The following is an 8,897-nucleotide window of genomic DNA, read 5'->3' as shown; positions in this document are numbered from 1 at the left end:
GCAGACTGTTTAGATGAAAGACCTGCAAAAATGGCAATCATAGAATCCATATAGATAGTGGAACTCGGTATTGAAGATAAAGGATCTGAATAAATCCTATGTACAAGCAGAGCTCTACCATGCCTCCAATAGGCTGAAGGGATAGGCACTGGTTTCAGCAAGATTAGGAATGCAAACTGCCTCAACAAGCCCCCATTCCAGTTGACAAGTCAAGAACCCTGAGTCATACAACATGCATTGCTAGAGTTTCTATAAGTGCTTGACAACAAGGACCAAACAAATTAAAAGCTCTCTGAACCTTGCTCCAAACTAAGGTTTGCATGGGCATTTTTTTCCCAGGCATACCATTCGTCAGGGTCTAGCTTAACGCAAGATCCAGCCTGAGCTGAGTTGTGACAACTTCATAGGCAGTCATGTTCCTTACATTTAGGTGCCATAGCAATAGGCAGCGGTGAGTATGCTTCATTTATGAGAAATCAAATACATCATAAGAATCAGAGATCACTTGTAAACAGCAGAACGATATGGTTCTACTACTCCAGGGCTACCAAAAGTCAACCCCTCTCATATCAAACACAGCTCTTACATAAACTATGTAGAATGCTGCATCCATATACAAATGTTTCAATCATCATAAATTCATCTATGCTTTTTCCCCAGATATATAAGAGACATATCCCAATCAACAATTGGTGTGTTCTTCCATATCTGACATTTTTATCATGCTACCCATATCCGCCTGTTTCCCACATTAATTTGGACACTTACAAAATATCCGATTATAATTACTTCAAAATGTGGAAAAAGCAAGCGATCTTCTATAAGATTTATTTGAAAGTCATAGATTTATTCATAATTTTAATCCCCTATGGCACTTCAACAAGTAGGTACAAACTTATCTTAACATAAATATACAAATCTATTTGCAAATAAACAAGCATATAGAGGCATTCCCATATCTAAACTTCAAGAGTCATCATGTTCAACACCATATGTCATCTCAAAACATGAGGTTTGTGTCTGTCCAAATCATAGCATTTTGGTGCATCAATTTAGAACATCATGTACAAACAAGTGTTGTCTTCAACAATCAATACTATTAATTTTTTATGCCTTATGGTACCTTACAAAATTAACAAAATAGTAATAAAAATTCAAAGTGTTAAATATTATACTCTACATCATAACAAACATCATATTTTTTAGAGAAATTCATTGTGTGCATATTCTAATCTTCCAAACGTCTAAAAATAAAAATAAAAAACAAAATAAGAGAATGAACATCCTATAGAAGCTTTAGGCGTCATCATCATAGTCATCATTGAAATTAAAATTGCTATCACTTCCATCCAAACTAGATTGATAGCCCTCCATCTCATTATCACTATGATTGATGATAAAATATTTCATCTTAAACTTTGTTTAATTTAATGTTAGATTGAATTAAATTACAATCTAAGCATGTTTAATCTTTAACTTATGATTACCTCTATGCCTAACTCCTTATCTCAAGGTGCCAGCCTAGGTGTTGCCCTTTTGAAGCCGCCTTACTTCGGTCTTCAAGAGGCGAATTTTATCTGCCCCCATCTAGCCTGATGGCCTAGGCAAGGTGATGATCGCCTTTGATAACATTGGAAAATATAGAAGTTTGATTAATTTTCTAAATTTCTATACTAACAATTGTGTGACTAGGAAAAAGACTTATAAATAATACCATAAACCAATATATAAAATATATTTCTTCAATTACTCCTCTCTTACCATAATTTTTCTTTAGAACCATACACTTTTCTTTTATTATAGCATATTCATAATCTAACATATCTAAGTGAGAACTTGACCCATGTAAACCATGCCAACAAACAGAAAAATAATTTCAAAATCCTTGACAATCCAAAATAGTAGAAGAAACCCGTCCAAAATAGTAGAAGAAACCCGATCATTTTAAAATAGTTACCATGTACTTTGCCGCTTTAAATGACTTCTACCCATAATACTCAGATAGTAATCATAGAACCATTAAATTGTCCAAGCCTCTAAAGTTATTCTTCATGATTAACTTAATTGCCTATGGTTTAAAAACAAACGACAACAGGAAACATAGACAAGTACAAGATGAAAATAAAAGGGGAAAAAAGAACCTCACTATTTGTTAACCACCACTAACATTCCTCAACCACTTCTTTCAGCTCTTGGAACCCGATCTCTGATTCTCTGCCATTTGTGAAAAAACCCTCGTTGCAATCATATTATCATCAAAATACCGGGCATAAGGGTGCCCCTTCGGAACCAGCCTCCTATACTTCTGAAACTGTTTCTCTGCCTCATCTTTCTTCCTCAACAAAGTATATATAATCCCCTGACATAGATATGGACGGAAATCCCTAGGCTCCTCCTTCACAAGCTCCTGATAAACCTTCAATGCATCATTGTATTTCCCCTCAATTACCCTAATTTGAGCCACCAAAAGCTTAAAATCCCTCAAATCCTCCTTCTTCTTCTCTTTCTTGCACCTCTCCATTGCCGCCTCAATTCTCTTCAGAACCTGATTCAATTCATCGCCAGAATCGGATTGTGAAACCGCCATTACTAGACCATGATAAGCTTCCACGGTAAGAGGGTTTGCAGAGAGTATCTCTTCGAACCCTAATTTTGCCAATTCAGACTCTCCGGAGTAGCTATAGAGATGGGCTTTCAACAATGGCCATTCCTTGTCGTCGGGTTCAAGTTGAATCAAACGTTCAATAACATCTACCGCTTCTTGAAGCTTTCGATTCTTGATCTTGACTTCCATGAGGGACTTGAGCCCTTCGACGTCATCTGGGTGAGACTCGACGTACTCTTCGACTGTCCTTTCTTTCTCTTCATCCGAAACGCTGTCCATCGTGGATTGTTTGAAAGGCTCCACCGTTGCAGCCGGTGCGGCGATGACAGGTTTAACGTTGAATCGCGCGAAGAAGACGGCAGCGGCGGCTATGGCGATGCAGGAGGCTTTGAAGAAGTGGGGTAATAGGGTTTCGAAGAATGGGGATTTAGGATTTTGGTGGTCTTGAGTAGGCGAGTGACGCGAAAATGATGAAGGGGAGGAGGATGCTCTGACGAAGAGTGATTTGGAGGTTGAAGATGAAGAAGAAGTTCTGAAAGAAAATGAAGAAATTGGTCTAGAAAATGAAGGGCGGTGGTCATAGAGAGAGAGGTGGAGTGGCTGTTGGCGCTGGTGGAGCTTAGCAAGAGACTCCATGTTTCAGTAGAGGGAGAGAACGAGAGGAGAATTCTTAAACCCTGATGATGATAGAAGGCGACGACAGTGGGGGAAAAGGGGAAGTTCAAAAACCCCGAGAATCAGCGGTTTGAGCGGTCCGGTCGGTTTGAACCGGTGGGTCTTAGCAATGCTCGTATGTTCTGGAAATTGTGTGTTGTGTAGACGGTCCGGTTTATATTTTAAATTTGGAAACTTATTCCAGCCAAAATAGCTCACATTTTAACCTTTTATTTTCTTTTTAATGATAAATTACAATTATTACTATATCATTTATTTCAGTCGTGGATTAATGGATTATATTTAATTTTAATTTATATTTTTACTGTTTATCTTAAAAAGTGTTTTCTTTAGTCAAATAAATTATTTTTATTTATTTATTTAAAAAAATGATAATATCTTTTTTTTATTATTTATCTTTAACTTGTAAACAGATGATATTTTCATAATAAATAGGTTTACATCAAATCATGATTTATCCTTCTTATTATTATTTTAATTAAAAATAATAATAAATTTTAAATAAAAAGTAGAATCTCTAATAATAAAGATATAAATTTATCGTATATTCTTAAAAAAAAATTTCAAAAATTTTAAATTTTGAACTTTAATTTTTTAAAATCATTACTTTTAAGATTACAAGAATTTTTATATTTTATATCAAATTTATTACTATTTTCTAACTTTAAAAATTAAGAAACAATAAATGTATCATAACCACACTTAGTATTTGATTTGATATATACACATATATATTTTTTGAATTAATTGATTAAAATGGATGAAATATTTTTTATATTTGTGATTTTAACCTCTTTTATACATTTTCATGAATAGTAATCATTTTTTAATATAAATGATTTTAATTATTTCAAATATTTATATATAAGTTTTTTTAAAATGTTATTTTTATAAAAAATAAAAAATAAAAGAATAAAGACATTTTAATTAAAATGTAGTAAAAAAAATAGTGAAGGGTTAAATTTTCAAAATTAAGTTTTTAATAACACTTTTAATCAAATAACTTCTTATTTTTTGTGTGCAATAAAAAAAAAATATAGAAAGATTTGTCATGATATAAATTATTTAAAACCTTGTAATTACAAATTTTTCATTAAGATTGAAGAAAGACGAGAGGGAAAATTTATTAAGCTTACACCTATTTCTTTTATTTCTTCTCCATCTTTTTTCCATCCTTTCTTTAATCCAAACAAAGCTTGGAGTAAATTACATTGACCCATTTCAAGTCTATCAAAACTGTTGGATCCTTCTTCATGATTTTGAAGTAACATTGCCAATCATGCCAGAGTTGCCAGGTACACTGGGATGTGTAATTAAAAGATTAAATTCCATTGTCATCACACTTCGAAGCAAACCGATCATACATATTTGTTAAAATTGGTTTATGATAAAATTTCGAACCAAAACAACATTAAGGTTAAAATTGTATAAATTTGATCATTCATAAGAATTTATACTATAAGTGACCATTTCATTCTAAATAATTATCACCCTAAATTCATCCTTTTTGATCATTTTCCTTGGACTTACCCAACCATCAAAGTAATTCCTCTCTCCAAATTTCCAAATTTTAAGTCATAATCATCATATCTTTAATCAAATTTTTGTTGGGATAAGTTTGCCCAACCCATGTATTAGACTATCTTATATTTGGATATTTTGTAAGCCCAAATAAAAATAGCATTAAAGCTTTGGTATATTTAAAAAACAAAAAAAAAAAGTGATAAAAAAAGAAGAAAGAAAGTAATATATGATTATGTTTTTTTGATATTATTTTAGAGTTGAAAGATGAAGTTATAAGTTTTTTCATCAATTTTTTTTCTGGGGAAATCTTATAATATAATTTTTTTTTCTTCGGGGGTTACCTCAAATATTGAAATATATTTATATAAGTTTTCAAATGGAGAAATCAACTAAGTTCTTGATTACTTTATATCTCCATTTTATTAAAGCAAAAAAAAAATATTGGTTTTTTAGCTTCATGTAAAGGGTTTTAATTGAATGTTCTTATTCACTTTTATTAGGTTGTTATTATTATTTGAGAGGTGGTATCGATTGACCTTTCACGTTAGAAAGAAGCAGAGACATGCTTAGGTAAAGCTAGAGCTCTAAAAGAGTACATCGTGTTTCTCGAGTTCACCCTCTTTGATGCAAGAGGCTGATGAGGGGGACTTCGATGGTGATGATGCCGATGTAGAAGTAGATGTAGATGAAGATTTCCTTTTTCTTTTGTTTAATTTGTAATTGCTTCAATACTATACTGATATTGTAATTAACGTCAACAATAAAATTTGTAAATGCATTTTCTGAAGGCAACCTTTTTACTTCAAAAATATCAACGGGCACGTGACTATTATCCAAGTCACAAAAACATTTCTTTTGTGATGACGGTATCTCTGACTGATTTTGGGCGGTGGTCCATGCCTGACCTGAACTCCAGATGTGTGTCCTCCAGGAAAACGAGAAGGATAGGTGTTGTTGACAGCACGACACGTGCCTCACGACCCCCACTACGTGTCATCCTCAGGCTTAACACCTGCCCTGCAACCCCCCATCAAAAGGCCACCGCCATCTCCAAGGACTTCACAAGGTGAAGATTAGGCAGAGCAATGGGCACAGCAACCTTCCTGGAAGTCTTGCTGGCCATTCTCCTTCCCCCTGTCGGCGTCTTCCTCCGCTATGGCTGTGGGGTAACTCACTAACTCGGTACTCTCTCTTTCTCTCCCTCTGCCAAAAAATAATACCATGGATGAAATTGCAGGTGGAGTTCTGGATAGACTTGCTGCTGACCATTCTGGGCTACATTCCAGGAATCCTATATGCGCTCTATGTGCTGGTTGCTTTATAGACTCATGAGTTGTACGTCTGATACCAGAATGGGCTGTATATCTTCTTCTACTTCGTTAAAATGTCGGTTGCTTAATTATGATGTAATAATGTTTGTATGTTTTAGGAATTGTATCAGCCTCTGCTCTTGCTGAATGCGTGGAGTAGTTAAATATTCAGACGAGTATCAATAATTTTTTTTTTAATTGAGATTATAATAAAAATAAAAATATTTGAAATTTTTAGATTAAAATTTTATTTTTTAATTAATAATTATTAACATTTATTTTATTTAATATAAGGAGATTAATTAATATTTTTTTTAAAATGATGATAAGAAAATTGTTTATTTTAATATTTTTATAAATTTGAAAAAAATAATTGGTCCGACCGTGTTACTGATTTACATCATTTTTCACTTAACACTTAAAGTTTCACTTGATACTTAAAATTTAGAGTGCGTCTGATAATGATTCCAAAAAGTGTTTCCAATATTTATAAAATTTAAAAAATTTGATTCTTCAAGTAATAAAAATATTAGAAACACTTCCTATAATCATTGTCAAACATATTTTTAATCATTTGTGTTCTATTTTTTACTTTTTATCTTTTTTATTTGTATTTTTAATTAACATTTTCTTAGACCTTGATATGAAGCTAAATTTGTCTGACTTCTCAGCTTCAGGACTGAAAATGCCCCCGGCATGGGCCAGAAGCCCAAATCTTTACAATGCAACGAAATTTGAGCCTAAGATAAAATCAACTTCTTGGGCAAAACATTACTCCAGCCTCCTCTGGTAAACTTGGATTTGGGCCGGCCCAACACGAACATCCCAATTTCTAGGCTATGCTTTCTGGTTGGTTTGTACAGTTAAAGCGATTCGAGGTAGGGGTGGGAATGGGGAAGGGTTTTTTTAGGTAACCATCCCGCTTATAATGGGACGAGTTTGGAATTAAAATAAAGGAATTAAGAATGAGTTTGACATCTTTTTACAAATCCGAGATGGGTTCGAATAAATATTACCTTATGTATAAAATTAATATTATTATTTTTAAAGTAATTTATTTATTTATTTTTTCCATTTTTTATATTTTTAAAATAAAAAAATCAATAAAATAAGTTATAAAAAGTATAATTTTTAATTATTTATAAAATATATTTATTTTAATGTAATTTAAAATTTTTAGAAAGTTCAATTTAAAAAAAAAATATTAAATGGTGGTGTGGGTATAGGAAATCTAAATGCCATTCCCACCCATTAGTGGGAGTATGAGAATTATTTTAATTAAGTGAGACAAGGTCGGAATGACAACCATTTGTCCTATCATCCCTAAAGCTAATTAGACAAAATGTTGATAATATATTTTTAAAGTGATATATCATATACTTGGGATGGATCAATAGCCAAAAATAATTTTTAAGGAGAGTCACTTGGTCTTTAAATGTAAATTTAAAAAAGTTAAAAATTGATTCAGTTTTGTGTCTACAATTCTTTCTTGTTGGAGACGAATTTTTACTTGGATTTTTATGTAATTATTAAATTCATTCAATTCGATTGATTTTTATTCAAATAGGATGATTAAAACCAAGTTCTTCACTAATCCCATTTAATGGTAGCTTAATTTGTTTTAGTTTGGTTAATTCAATTTAGAACCAAAATTGTGTTTATATATATTTTTTTCATTCCTTATTTAAAATTATTAATACTATCAAATCATGGTGGAGAAGGAAAATAGAAAATTTAAATAGATAATATGCTAGAAAGGACCTTACTAAAAATGGTTGACAATTATTGGCTAAGTACCATCCTTTAGTAAAGGAGGAACTAGTGACCTACCAAGTATTTTGATGTTATTTGGTCTCCTAAAATAAGTTTCATATATTATCTCTTTCCAAACCTATTTTCTAGCTTGGTTGATGTCTTTAACCTATGAGTGTGTATGACATGGATGATATGATGGGCAATATGTTATGCATAAGACAAAGTGACAAGGGACAAGAATTATAAGAATGAAAAACATGTCTGTCCAAAAGGATTGAGGCTATGAGCGTAAGACATGGGTTTGATGGTGAATTGAGAGTGGTAATATGTAACACGCAAGTGTGTACACGTGTGATACAATTGGTATCATAAAAGTATTTTCTAGTTTAATCAATGTCTTTAACCTAACAAGTACGTATGACATGGATGATATAGAGGGCAACATGTTATGCATAAGACAATGATAAGCGACATGAATTATGAGACTAAGAAAGTATAAAAGGTTGTGGTTATGAGCACGAGACACGAGTTTGATGGTGAATTGAGAGTGGTATGTGTACATGTGTAACACAATTGATATTATATAAATGATTTAATTTAAAGACAAAAGAAACATGAGGTTTTATAGGATCGTGATTTTCTTCGAGTGGGGTTTCAAGTGGACTTTTTTTATCTTTAATTTTTAAAAATGTATTATACATGTAGAGATACTTACTATGCTTCCTGATACATTAAAAATGGTTTTAAATGCTTTTTACCCTTTAGAGGGTAAGATTTCTCAATAGCGGTGATGGTGATAAATGGTAGTGGTCATATCCCGCCAAGAGTATGGCATGAGGCAGTAAGTGTGATGGCAATCTCTCGAGTCTCGACTATGGTGCAGCTCATGGGCGGAATCCAATGCCAATGCCGTCAAACCATTTCCGGTTTTATTTAAACGCGAAATTGCAACGACACCTTTTTCATCCAGCCTGCCAAAATTTCCAAAACCATACCTACAATGACAGCGCCCCACCGCGAACACGTTC

General features: G+C 32.6%; 1 protein-coding gene across 1 annotated transcript; it reads right to left on the bottom strand.

Annotated features, from left to right (window-relative positions):
- Window positions 1-2,024: 2,024 nt before the first annotated feature.
- On the bottom strand, window positions 2,025-3,412 carry LOC100267054 (protein SLOW GREEN 1, chloroplastic). The gene has a single exon (XM_002277931.4). It carries the CDS (start codon window positions 3,239-3,241, stop codon window positions 2,186-2,188), a length of 1,056 nt encoding a protein of 351 aa, XP_002277967.1. The 5' UTR covers window positions 3,242-3,412; the 3' UTR covers window positions 2,025-2,185.
- Between the last annotated feature and the right edge of the window lie 5,485 nt (window positions 3,413-8,897).

Source organism: Vitis vinifera, chromosome 8 (assembly GCF_030704535.1).
Source record: "Vitis vinifera cultivar Pinot Noir 40024 chromosome 8, ASM3070453v1".
Taxonomy (NCBI): Eukaryota; Viridiplantae; Streptophyta; class Magnoliopsida; order Vitales; family Vitaceae; genus Vitis; species Vitis vinifera.
This window is presented reverse-complemented; position numbering and strand designations above follow the sequence as displayed.